Source organism: Tachyglossus aculeatus, chromosome 16 (genome assembly GCF_015852505.1).
Source record: "Tachyglossus aculeatus isolate mTacAcu1 chromosome 16, mTacAcu1.pri, whole genome shotgun sequence".
In the NCBI taxonomy this organism is placed as follows: Eukaryota; Metazoa; Chordata; class Mammalia; order Monotremata; family Tachyglossidae; genus Tachyglossus; species Tachyglossus aculeatus.
This window is the reverse complement of record NC_052081.1, coordinates 44,138,744-44,152,286: the sequence shown is the minus strand read 5'-3', so window position 1 is coordinate 44,152,286 and position 13,543 is coordinate 44,138,744. Positions and strand designations below refer to the sequence as shown.

The 13,543-nt window shown below is 54.0% G+C and overlaps 2 protein-coding genes across 3 annotated transcripts in view; both read right to left on the bottom strand.

Moving 5' to 3' along the window:
* KPNA6 (karyopherin subunit alpha 6) overlaps window positions 1-54 on the bottom strand; it is a 32,047-nt gene extending 31,993 nt beyond the window's left edge. For both annotated transcript variants that reach the window (XM_038758285.1, XM_038758286.1), the window contains exon 1: window positions 34-54. In XM_038758285.1, the coding sequence (XP_038614213.1) occupies window positions 34-37 (4 nt within the window). In that variant the 5' untranslated portion in view covers window positions 38-54. The remainder of the gene's footprint in view (window positions 1-33) is intronic.
* A 4,096-nt stretch (window positions 55-4,150) lies between these two features.
* TMEM39B (transmembrane protein 39B) lies at window positions 4,151-13,007 on the bottom strand. The gene is made up of 8 exons (XM_038758005.1): window positions 12,818-13,007; window positions 9,616-9,835; window positions 8,907-8,990; window positions 8,341-8,495; window positions 7,704-8,040; window positions 6,628-6,815; window positions 6,170-6,290; window positions 4,151-4,427 (listed from the first exon to the last, which is right to left on the bottom strand). Exons 1-8 carry the CDS (start codon window positions 12,943-12,945, stop codon window positions 4,191-4,193), a joined length of 1,470 nt encoding a protein of 489 aa, XP_038613933.1. The 5' UTR covers window positions 12,946-13,007; the 3' UTR covers window positions 4,151-4,190.
* Window positions 13,008-13,543: the final 536 nt, after the last annotated feature.

Sequence of the window (13,543 nt, the reverse complement as noted above, 5' to 3'; positions counted from 1 at the left end):
CTCCGTCCCCCGGTCGGTCGCTCGCCCGCTCACCCATCCCGGCTCCGCTCCGCTCCGCTCGGTCCCGACAAGTCGGCGGCGACGGCGGCGGCGGCGGCGGGTGCTGCGGGGGCAGCGGACAATATGGCGGCTCGGCGCGACGGCGGCCGCAGGCGGACAAAACAGCGCCGCGCCGCGTCACCCAGCGCGCCCTGCAGCGCCCCCTCCAGCGCCCCCTACAGACAGCGCCCGGCGCGCTCCCGGCACGGCGCCTCGTTTACATGCCGGGCGCGCGCTTCTTAAAGGGGACGCTCCCTCTCCCCCCCAACCCGCGGGCACAGCGAGGGCCAAGTGGCGGGCGGCCGTCGGATGATGATGATGATGATGATGGCATTTGTTAAGCGCTTACTACGTGCCAAGCACTGTTCTAAGCGCCGGGGAGGTTACAAGGTCATCAGGTTGTCCCCCGGGGGGCTCCCAGTCTTCATCCCCATTTGACAGATGAGGGAACTGAGGCCCGGAGAAGTGGAGTGACTTGCCCAAAGTCACACGGCAGGCAGGTGGCGGATTCATTCGATCGTTTTTAATAATAATAATGATGGCATTTGTTAGGCGTTCACTCTGCACACAGTAAGCGCTCAACATGTATATATGTTTGTACAAATTTATTACTTTATTTATTTATTTATTTTACTTGTACATATCTATTCTATTTATTTTATTTTGTTAGTATGTTTGGTTTTGTTCTCTGTCTCCCCCTTTGAGACTGTGCCCGCTGTTGGGTAGGGACCGTCTCTAGATGTTGCCAATTTGTACTTCCCAAGCGCTTAGTACAGTGCTCTGCACACAGTAAGCGCTCAATAAATACGGTTGATGATGATGATGATGATGAATAAATGCGATTGAATGAACAAATACCATTATTATTATTATTCATCAGAATAGGCTGGTGTAGGGCCAATCCTGCTCCAAGGCAGGGGCATGGACAGGATGACCTTTTCAGGTCCACTCCACCCACACTACCTCAATAAAAATTAATAATCATCTTACTCGTTAAGCACATACTACATGCCAACCACCGTTCTTTCACTCACCCAATCGTATTTATTGAGCGCTTACTGTGTGCAGAGCACTGTACTAAGCGCTTGGAAAATACGATTCTAAACGCTGGGGTAGATACGAGTTAATCAGGTTGGACACGGTCCCTGTCCCACAGGGGGTTCACAGTCTAAATAGGAGGATTTCATCCCCATTTTACAGTTGGGGTAACTGAGGCACGTAATCCCGGCTCCTCCACTAGTCAGCTGTGTGACTTTGGGCAAGTCACTTCACTTCTCCGTGCCTCAGTTCCCTCATCTGTAAAATGGGGATGAAGACTGTGAGGCCCCCCGTGGGACAACCTGATCACTTTGTCACCTCCCCAGCGCTTAGAACAGTGCTTTGCATATAGTAAGTGCTTAATAAATGTCATTATTATTATTATTATAGAAGGTAAATGACTTTCCCAAGGTCACACAGCAGACACGTGGTAGAGCCAGGATTAGATCGTGGGCCGACAGTCAGTCAGTTGCTGAATATTTACTGGGCACAAAGCACTGTACTAAGCGCTTCGGAGAGTAGAATATGACAGTCTGCAAAGAGCTTCCAGTCATTCCTTCGATCATATTTATTGAGCGCTTACTGTGTGCAGAGCACTGTACTAAGCGCTTGGAAAGTACAAGTAGGCAGGAGGAGCCGGGCCCCAGATCCACCAGAGCTCTGGCTCCTAAACTGGACCTACCTTATAATAATAATGATGGCATTTATTAAGCGCTTACTATGTGCAAAGCATGTTTGTACATATTTTTTTACTCTATTTATTTATTTATTAATTTATTTGCCCATATCTATTCTATTTATTTTATTTTGTTAGTATGTTTGGTTTTGTTCTCTGTCTCCCCCTTTTAGACTGTGAGCCCGCTGTTGGGTAGGGAATGTCTCTATATGTTGCCAATTTGTACTTCCCAAGCGCTTAGTACAGTGCTCTGCACATAGTAAGCGCTCAATAAATACGATTGATGATGATGATAGGGAGGTTACAAGGTGATCAGGTGGTCCCACAGGGGGCTCACAGTCTTCATCCCCATTTTACAGATGAGGGAACTGAGGCCCAGAGCTAAGTGAAGTGACTTGCCCAAAGTCACACAGCTGACAATTGGCAGAACCGGGATTATACACCCTAAGCGCTCCTTGGGCACAGTCCCCACTTCCTCTTCACTCTGCAACCTCATCATCATCATCATCAATCGTATTTATTGAGCGCTTACTGTGTGCAGAGCACTGTACTAAGCGCTTGGGAAGTACAAGTTGGCAACATCTAGAGACGGTCCCTACCCGACAGCGGGCTCACAGTCTGGAAGTCCGAGGGCCCGGCTTCTAATGCCAGCTCCGAACTGGCCGGCTTGTGACCGTGGACGAGTCACTTAATTTCTTAAGCAGCGTGGCTCAGTGGATAGAGCACGGGCTTGGGAGTCAGCGGTCACGGGTTCAAATCCCGGCTTGTCAGCTGTGTGACCTCGGGCAAGTCACTTCACTTCTCTGTGCTTCAGTTACCTCATCTGTAATATGGGGATTAAGATTGTGAGCCCCACGTGGGACAACCTGATCACCTTGTATCCTCCCCGGCGCTTAGAACAGTGCTTTGCACATAGTAAGCGCTTAACAAATACCAAAATTATTGTTATTATTTGGGCCACAGTTTCCTCAACTGTGAAACGAGAGTGCAATACCTGTCCTCCCTTCTACTTACACTGTGGGCCCCACGTGGTACCTGATTAGCTTGTATCTATCCCAGTGCCTGGCACGTTAGGGAAGCAGTGTGGCTCAGTGGAAAGAGCACGGGCTTTGGAGTCGGAGTCATGGGTTCGAATCCCGGCTCTGCCAAGTGATGATGATGGGATTTGTTAAGCGCTTACTATGTGCAAAGCACTGTTCTAAGCGCTGGGGGGATACAGGTGATCAGGTTGTCCCACGTGGGGCTCACAGTCTTATTCCCCGTTTTACAGATGAGGGAACTGAGGCTCAGAGAAGTTAAGTGACTTGCCCAAGGTCACACAGCAGACATGTGGCGGAGCCGGGATGCGAACCCATGACCTCTGACTCCAAAGCCCGGGCTCTTTCCACTGAGCCACGCTGCTTCTCTGCCAAGTGTAAGCTGTGTGACTTTGGGCAGGTCACTTCACTTCTCTGGGCCTCAGTTCCCTCGCCTGTAAAATGGGGATGAAGACTGTGAGTCCCCCGTGGGACAACCTGATCACCTTGTAACCTCCCCAGTGCTTAGAACAGTGCTTTGCACATAGTAAGCGCTTAATAAATGCCATCATTATTATAGTAAACACTTAAATACCATTTTGAAAAAAAAACAGCCCACCTCTCCCAGCACCCTGACAGGGCTTGGTATAATATCATCATCACCATCATCAATCGTATTTATTGAGCGCTTACTATGTGCAGAGCACTGTACTAAGCGCTTGGGAAGTCCAAGTTGGCAACATATAGAGACAGTCCCTACCCAACAGTGGGCTCACAGTCTAAAAGGGGGAGACAGAGAACAAAACCAAACATACCAACAAAATAAAATAAATAGGACAGATATGTACAAGTAAAATAGAGTAATAAATATGTACAACCATATATACATATATACAGGTGCTGTGGGGAAGGGAAGGAGGTAAGATGGGGGGATGGAGAGAGGGATACATTTATTATTTATATTATTATTATTTATACATTTATTAGCAAAAGTTCTCCAAGAGTGGGGAGCGGATGACCTTTGCCCTACACTCCCGCCACTTCCCAAGCTCCAAAGATAGGAGACCCACCTCCCGTGACCGGCCCAGATCCGGAAACCAGGAATCTCGGTTCCCAGCCGGCCTCTCGCCTCCCCGCAGCCGCTCCCGGGAATTCGGCCGGGGAGAAGAACCACGCGACACAGGGTGGCTGGGAGTACAAAAATATGTTGTGGTTTTTTTAATTTTAATTACATCCGTTATCAAAGAAAGAAGCGAGTGGTAACAAAAATACAGAGCTCTGGGTTTGTGGGGGTTTTTCTTTTTTTTTTTTTCCCTTTTGGGAGAGGGTTCTGCTTTCTTTCCCCGCCCTTCCCTGTCCTGACCCCCCCCCCCTTCCCGCTCCCATCCCGTCCCGTTCCCCCTCCTCCGCCGGGCCCGGGGTCAATTGAGCATTTGCTCGGCCTCCCGGCTGGCCGAGTAAGAGTAGGCCTTGCCCAAAACCAGGCGGTCCCGCAGCAGTTTGAAGAAGGCGTAGTAGTTGGAGAAGAGGATGAGGGCCAGGGAGATGGTCTGGTGCCACTTCTCCGAGGAGACGAGGGAGTACAGCTGGTAGAAGATGACGGCTCCTTCCAGGAGCAGGAGGATGTTGAGGATGCGCAGGGGCTTACTGAAAAAGAACTGGGCCCAAGGCGGGAGCCAGGGAGGGGATGAGGGGCTTAGGTGGGTGGGGGAATATCAGCTCCTTGTGGGCAGGGAATGTGTCCATTTATAATAACAATAATAAATAATGATCGCATTTATTAACCGCTTACTATGTCCGTTCTAAGCGCTGGGGAGGTTACAAGGTGATCAGGTTGTCCCACGGGGGGCTCACAGTCTTCATCCCCATTTTACAGACGAGGGAACTGAGGCCCACAGAAGTGACTTGCCCAAAGTCACCCAGCTGACAAGTGGCGGAGCCGGGGTTTGAACCCATGACCTCTGACTCCAAAGCCCGGGCTCTTTCCACGGAGCCACGCTGCTTCTCATTTATGGTTACATTGTACTCTCTCAAGCGCTTAGTACAGTGCTCTACACAAAGTAAGCGCTCAATAAATACAACTGACTGAAAGACCCGGGCGGCGGCCGCTGGAGCATCTACTGGGTCTGATCGATTTCCGCTGCCTCTACCCAGTGCTTAGTGAAGTAAGCGTTTAACAGATACTGCTTTCTCAGCAACGCTCCCGTGGCCACTCCCGCTCCCGCTCCCCAGTTCGTTCCACCCCCGGGGACTTCAGCCTGGTGGGCAGGAGACCCCTCTAGACTGTAAGCTTGTTGTGGGCAGGGAACGTGTCTGTTATAGTGTACTCTCCCAAGTGCTTAGTACAGCGTTCTGCACATAGTTAGTGATCAAATACAACTAAAAGACTTGGGGTGGGGGGTCGGACAGGCTGCCGTGGCCGTGCCCGTCCCTCCGCCCGGCCCCCAGACAACTGGTCCCATCTACTGTCAACCTACAGCCCCCTCCTCCCCCTCCCCATCCCCCCCCCACAGCACCTGTATATATGTTTGTATATATTTATTACTTTATTTATTTTACTTGTACATATTTATTCTATTTGTTTTATTTTGTTAATATGTTCGGTTTTGTTCTCTGACTCCCCCTTCTAGACTGTGAGCCACTGTTGGGTAGGGACTGTCTCTAGATGTTGCCAACTTGTACTTCCCAAGCGCTTAGTACAGTGCTCTGCACACAGTAAGCGCTCAATACGATTGAATGAATGAATGAATGAACCTACACATCAGGCAAAAACTCCTCACCCTGGGCTTCAAGGCTGTCCATCCCCTCGCTCCCTCCTACCTCACCTCCCTTCTCTCCTTCTGCAGCCCACCCCGCACCCTCTGCTCCTCCGCCGCTAATCTCCTCCCCGTACCTCATTCTCGCCTGTCCCGCCGTCGACCCCCGGCCCACGTCATCCCCCGGGCCTGGAATGCCCCCAATCCCTCTGCCCATCCGCCAAGCTCGCTCTCTTCCTCCCTTCAGAGCCCTACTGAGAGCTCACCTCCTCCAGGAGGCCTTCCCAGACTGAGGCCTTTTTCTCTCCTCCCCATCCCCCCATCCTACCTCCTTCCCGTCCCCACAGCACCTGTATATATGCTTGTACAGATTATTTATTTCTGATACGTATTTACTATTCTATTTATTTTGTTAACGATGTGCATTTAGCTTTAACTCTTTTTGTTCTGACGACTTGACACCTGTCCACGTGTCTTGTTGTCTGCCTCCCTCTCCTAGACTGTGAGCCCGCTGTTGGGTAGGGACCGTCTCTATATGTTGCCGACTTGGACTTCCCAAGCGCTTAGTCCAGTGCTCTGCACACTGTAAGCGCTGGATAAATAGGATGGAGTGAATGAATGAATCTCCTAGGCCCGTGACTCACGTGGAACCGGAAGTGGGAGACGTCGGAAGGCACGGCCACGTTATAGTGGCCCACGGCTTTGTAGACGTTTTTACTGTGCTTCACCAGGACCCCCTGCGGCCACATGCACTCTTCCGTCCACCTGCGGGCACAACGGGCCCCCGTCAGCCCAGCCCAGCCCGCCCCTGGGCTGCCTGGAAGGAGTGAGCCCGTCTATGTGGCCAACGTGGACTTCCCAAGCGCTTAGTCCAGTGCTCTGCACACAGTAAGCGCTCAATACATACGATTGAATGAATGACAGAGTGCGGGTGACCAAGGCGGGGCGGGGGGAGGCCCCACAGAAGCTGAGGGGAGCCCTGAGCCCCAGGGACCCCCGACAGGCCGGACCCAACCCGGAGGAGCCAGGGAGTGAGCTTCGGCCCTTCCGGTGGGCACGGGAGGCGGGTGGGGGGCCGCGAAGGCGAGCGGGCGGCCCTTACTGATGCTGCAGCACGTTGGAGCAGAGCGCGGGGTCCACCTTCTGCCAGCAGCCCAGGTGGGCGGCCGCCTTGTGCAGCAGGTCGCAGTAGCGGGCGGGCAGCAGGTGTTGCATGAGGATGACCGATGTGCTGACGGACACCAGCAGGAACAGCTCGCACGACCAGCGCTTGTCGTAGTAGTGAGTGTTCTGCGGGGGCGGGGGGGAGGTCCAAGGGCATATTACTCCCCTCCTCAAAAATCTCCAGTGGCTACCAATCAATCTGCGCATCAGGCAGAAACTCCTCACCCTGGGCTTCAAGGCTGTCCATCACCTCGCCCCCTCCTACCTCACCTCCCTTCTCTCCTTCTACTGCCCAGCCCGCACCCTCCGCTCCTCTGCCGCTAATCTCCTCACTGTACCTCGTTCTCGCCTGTCCCGCCGTCGACCCCCGGCCCACGTCATCCCCCGGGCCTGGAATGCCCCCAATCCCTCTGCCCATCCGCCAAGCTAGCTCTCTTCCTCCCTTCAAGGCCCTGCTGAGAGCTCACCTCCTCCGGGAGGCCTTCCCAGACTGAGCCCCTTCCTTCCTCTCCCCCTCGCCCCCCTCTCCATCCCCCCATCTTACCTCCTTCCCTTCCCCACAGCACCTGTATATATGTATATATGGTTGTACATATTTATTACTCTATTTATTTATTTATTTATTTATTTTACTTGTACATTTCTATCCTATTTATTTTATTTTGTTGGTATGTTTGGTTCTGTTCTCTGTCTCCCCCTTTTAGACTGTGAGCCCACTGTTGGGTAGGGACTGTCTCTGTGTGTTGCCAATTTGTACTTCCCAAGCGCTTAGTACAGTGCTCTGCACATAGTATGCGCTCAATAAATACGATTGATTGATTGATTGATTGACCCTCGCCCCCGTCCCGGAACGCCTCGGGGCAAAACCACTGCCCCCGATCCCGGCATCTTTCCGCACCTGCCCCCGCCGGCAAGTTCCGGCCAGTCCGTCCCCCCGGGGTCTCGCCCCCCGCGTCCCCTCCTCCCCGTCCCCACTGGCTCCCGCCCTCCCAGCCCCGGCCTCCCGCCGCGCACCTTGACGAACCAGACCGGCACGAAGGCCACGTAGTAGGCGCTGAGCATGGAGCTGAGCAGCACCTCCTTCATGCGCCAGTTGAAGTCCACCTTGAGGTCCTCCACCTCGCTCCGGATCAGGCCGGGCGAGAGGCAGCAGGCGTGCGTGGGCATGGCCTCCGCCCCGGACGGCTGCCGCGTGTGCTGCTTCCACGTCTCCTTCAGCACCGTCAGGTAGTCTCGGCCCCGGGCCGCCCCGTCGCCCGCCTCCCGCGGCCCGACGTCGCCCGCCGGGGAGAAGAGGCCCGCCTTGCGGAAGTCGCAGTTGAGCTGGAGGAACGGGATGTACATCCCAAACCTGCGGGGGGGGGGGGGGGGACCGGGAGCGTCGGGACGGAGGCGGTGGCGGGATGCCCGTCCTGGGGGCCCGTGGGCTAGGGTTGACGGCCGAGCGGGGGCCGCGGCTCCACCGCCGCGCTGGCTGACCACAGTCAGCTCCTTTCCCTCTCTTAGCCTCCTTTAAATCAGGGGGCCGGGAAGGAGGGTGACGCGATCTGGGAATCTCAACTGCCCGCAGCCAACTCAACCCGCTGGGGAAGCCGCGGGCCGGGGGAGCCCGGTGCCCCTCGTCGGGGGTCCCCGGGGAGGGGGGGCTCACGGGTAGCAGAGGAACAGCAGGTTGAGGAAGGAGTACGTCCGGAAGAGGTGAATGACGGAGCGACACAGGCTCCAGCCGGTTCCCGTGAGGACGGCGAAGCGTGTGACGACCAGGAAGACGGAGTGGGGCAAGGACGCTTTGCCGCTCTGGGACGCCTGAAGGTGGGTGGAGTGGGGAGCGGAAGGTCTATCAGGGGTGTTGCTCACAAAGTCCCCTGGACTCCCGCCCGCCTCACCCCTGCATCCTCCCTCTCAGAAACCACCCCCTCACGGGAGGCTGGGAAGAGACAGCAAATAGCATCCACCCCTAAGGGTGGGCAGGTGAGGAAGGGGACGCACGACCGCGGGAAGAGGGCGGGACAGAGGAGAGGTGACCCAAATGAGGTAAGTTTATTGTGGGCAAGGAACAGGTACTCTCCCAAGCACTTAGTACAGTGTGCTGCGCACAGTAAGCGCGATCAACTGATAGATGCCGAGGAGGGGTGGGGAGAGGAGGCTTGCTGCTAAGGTGGCGGGCTGTGGAGCTGGAAGAGAGCCCCCCCCGCCAGGCCCGCCGCCCCGGCTCACCTCTCTGACGATGGCCCCGATGAGCCTCCGCCCCAGCACGATAGTGGTGACCGTAAGCACGTTGAAGTCGATCAGGTGGAAGTTCTGGAGGGGCACAGAGGGCACGGTCAGGGAGTGTGGATGACCCAGGGAGGCCCCATCTGGGTACTGCCCGCTCGATGCCTGGGAATCCAGGCAGGGGAGCAGGAATTGGGGGGAAGGATTCGCTCCCCCAAGCAGAAAGAGCAAACCTATGGGAGTGGCTGTCTGGATGGAAAGTTCCTCACGGGCAGGGCCCCGGGCCCCAGGTCAATTGGTGGCTAAGGAAAAGGACGGCAGCTTCCCCTGAGGACGCAGGCAGAGAAGCCCCGTGGTCCATTGGAAAGAGCCCAGGCTTGGGAGTCGGAGGACCTGGTTTCTAAGCCCGGCTCTGCTCCTTGCTTGCTGTGTGATCTTGGACAAGTCACTTCACTTCTCCAAGCCTCAACCTCCTCATCTATAAAACGGGGATTCAGTGCCGAGTCTTCCTCCTACTTAAATTGGGTGCCCCGGGAGGCCCAGAGGCCCTGTCTGATGTGATTATCTTGTATTTATCCCACCGCTTAGAACAGGGCTTGGCACCCTGTAAGCGCTTAACAGATACCGCAGCCCAAGCACGGAGAGGCACAGGAAGCGGGTAAGTGAGAGAGAGAGCAGGAAGTCAACCAGGGTCAATGGGCAGGGAACCTACCAAGGAGGTGTGAGACGGCGGGTGAGAGGGCGGGTACCACCACACGGTCTTGTAGATGTTGATGTAATGGACGAAGAGGGCGATGAGGTGGCAGAAGAAGAGCTGGAGCTCAAACAGGACGCTCGGCTGCACCGGCAGCTCCGGGATCTTGCAGTGCCGCAGGGGCACCACCGTCTGGGTGGCCAACGGGGGGCTAGAGAGGCCCGGGCCCGAGCTGGTCCTGGGGAGCGAGCCACAGCGTGAGCCGGACCTCGGCCCGGGCTGGCAGCCCTGCCGGTACCAGAATTCAGGGGGGCCAGGCGCTGGAGCATTCGAACGCGCCCCCGGTAGCCCTCCCGGCCAGCACAGCCTGCTGGGGGAGCGGGCCACCGAACCCTCAACGTCCTCTGCCACGGAAGTCCCGGCAGCGGCTCAGCGTCTGAACCTGAGTCACCTCCCCGCTGCCCAACCTGAGGCCTTGGCTCGCCCATGCAGGCCTCCGGAGGGAGGGAGTCCAATACAGTAGGGGCTCCACAGTCCCCTCTGGCCCGCAGAGTAACATCGTTGCCCCGACGCGCCTATCTTCCCCGCACCCAGGACGGGGTTCAAGGCAGGCTCCCCCGGATCCCTCGGCTCTAGAGAAGCAGCGTGGCTCGATGCAGAGAGCCCCCCCTTTTAGACTGTGAGCCCACTGTTGGGTAGGGACTGTCTCTATGTGTTGCCAATTTGTACTTCCCAAGCGCTTAGTACAGTGCTCTGCACATAGTAAGCGCTCAATAAATACGATTGAAAAAAAAAAAAAGTCAGAGGTCACGGGTTCAAATCCCTACTCCACCAACTGTCAGCTGTGTGACTTTGGGCAAGCCACTTCACTTCTCTGTGCCTCAGTTCCCTCATCTGTAAAATGGGGATGAAGACTGTGAGCCCCCCGGGGGACAACCTGATCACCTTGTAACTCCCCAGCGCTTAGAACAGTGTTTGGCATATAGTAAGCGCTTAACAAATGCTATTATTATTATTATTAGAAAAATGACAGGGATCAGCTGATGTCAGGAAAATTCCCAGGATGCCAAGTCACCAGGCAGGGCCTTCAGGGACGGGTGAGGTTCTGTAGGCTCGCACCGGGGGAAGGGGCAGGGCTCAGCTGTCATCATCATCATCAATCGTATTTATTGAGCGCTTACTATGTGCAGAGCACTGTACTAAGCGCTTGGGAAGTACAAATTGGCAACATATAGAGACAGTCCCTACCCAACAGTGGGCTCACAGTCTAAAAGGGGGAGACAGAGAACAAAACCAAACATACTAACAAAATAAAATAAATAGAATAGCTATGTACAAGTAAAATAAATAAATAAATAAATAGAGTAATAAATATGTACAAACATATATACATATATACAGCAGTCAGTAAAGTCTGCTCCACTTCCACCCTCCCCAAATAATAGTAATAATAATAATAATAATAATGGTATTTGTTAAGCGCTTACTATGTGCAAAGCACTGTTCTAAGCGCTGGGGAGGTTACAAGGTGATCAGGCTGTCCCACCGAGGGCTCACAGTTTTAATCCCCATTTTCCAGATGAGGGAACTAAAGCCCAGAGAAGTGAAGTGACTCGCCCAAAGTCACCCAGCTGACAGTTGGCGGAGCCGGCATTTGAACCCATGACCTCTGACTCCAAAGCCCGGGCTCTTTCCACTGAGCCACGCTGTTTCTCCAAGTACCTACAGAATGCCCATTGAACACTGCTACTGACTAGTAATAATAATGATGGCATTTATTAAGCGCTTACTATGTGCCAGGCACTGTTCTAAGTGCTGGGGAGGTCACAAGGTGATCAGGGTGTCCCACGGGGGGCTCACAGTCTTTATTCCCATTTTAAATAATAATAATAATAATAATAATAATAATAATAATAATAATAATAATAATGGCTTAATGATGGCAGGTCCCTGGCTTCAACGAGCTTCCAGTCCTTACTAAATTCCTACTGCAGGTAAAGCGCTGTCGGGAGCGCTCAGGGGAGTGTAATAATGATGGCATTTATTAAGCGCTTACTACGTGCCAGGCACTGTTCTAAGCGCTGGGGAGGTTACAAGGTGATCAGGGTGTCCCACGGGGGGCTCACAGTCTTTATTCCCATTTTTAATAATAATAATAATAATAATAATAATAATAATAATAATAATAATAATGATAATAATAATAATAATAATGATGGCTTAATGATGGCAGGTCCCTGGCTTCAACGAGCTTCCAGTCCTTACTAAATTCCTACTGCGGGTAAAGCGCTGTCGGGAGCGCTCAGGGGAGTGTAATAATGATGGCATTTATTAAGCGCTTACTATGTGCCAGGCACTGTTCTAAGGCTGGGGAGGTCACAAGGTGATCAGGGTGTCCCACGGGGGGCTCACAGTCTTTATTCCCATTTTAAATAAAAATAATAATAATAATAATAACAATAATGGCTTAATGATGGCAGGTCCCTGGCTTCAACGAGCTTCCAGTCCTTACTAAATTCCTACTGCGGGTAAAGCGCTGTCGGGTGCACTCAGGGGAGTGTAATAATGATGGCATTTATTAAGTGCTTACTATGTGCCAGGCACTGTTCTAAGCGCTGGGGAGGTCACAAGATGATCAGGGTGTCCCACAGGGGGCTCACAGTCTTTATTCCCATTTTTAATAATAATAATAATGATGGCTTAATGATGGCAGGTCCCTGGCTTCAACGAGCTTCCAGTCCTTATGAAATTCCTACTGCGGGTAAAGCGCTGTCGGGAGCGCTCAGGGGAGTGTAATAATGATGGCATTTATTAAGCGCTTACTACGTGCCAGGCACTGTTCTAAGCGCTGGGGAGGTTACAAGGTGATCAGGGTGTCCCACGGGGGGCTCACAGTCTTTATTCCCATTTTTAATAATAATAATAATAATAATAATGATGATGATAATGATGGCTTAATGATGGCAGGTCCTTGGCTTCAACGAGCTTCCAGTCTAGCGGCAGTGCCAGCTCCACAAAGCCCCCGGCTGCCTCTTCCAGATGGGTCGCACTATTTCCTCCACCCTCTTTCGCTCCTGGGGACCCTCTGCCCCGTCCCCCTTCGCCCCAGCTCCGGCCCCAACTCCGGCTCCCGTGCTGACGCCCGGCGAGGGAAACGGGACGGAGGCGGGCGGCTCTTTGAACCACGCCGCCCCGGTGAAGCGGGCGGGCGCCGGCTTACCTGGTGCGGGAGCGGACCCCGGTGACGGAGGCGCTGGAGGAGTGAGCGGAGCCGCCGGCGGGCCCGGTCTCGCAGAGGGGGTTGCGGCAGTAGGACGTCCTGTTGGAGCCTCTCCGGCCTCCTGCCATAACAACACAGGGCACCGAGCCTGACCCCGGGGCCGGCCGCGCTGGTCCTCCAGCCCTTCAAACTGAGAACACACCGAGGTTACCCATTGGGGAGGTGCCGCTGGCGTCACCCCAGCTCACGGGCTGCATGCTGGGCACCCCCGCCCCCGCTACTGCCCATGCCCAGGGATGCCCAGGGATGCCCAGGGATGCCCAGGGATGGAGCATCGCCTGCTCAATCAATCCATAAATCAATCAATGACGTTTATTGGGTGCTTACTATGTGCACGGCACCGGGCTAAGACCTTGGGAGAGTACAATATAACACAGTTGGCCGACACGTTCCTTACTCACAGTCATATTAAGCGCCTATTGGGTGCTGAATACTGTACTAAGCCACTGGGACAGAACTAAAGATTTGGTAGACATGTTCCCTGCCCATCCGGATCGTATTAAGACACCTGTCCACGTGTTTTGTTTGGTTGTCTGTCTCCCCCTTCTAGACTGTGAGCCCGCTGTTGGGGAGGGACCGTCTCTATATGTTCATTCATTCATTCATTCAATCGTATTTATTGAGCGCTTACTGCGTGCAGAGCACTGGACCAAGCGCTTGGGAAGT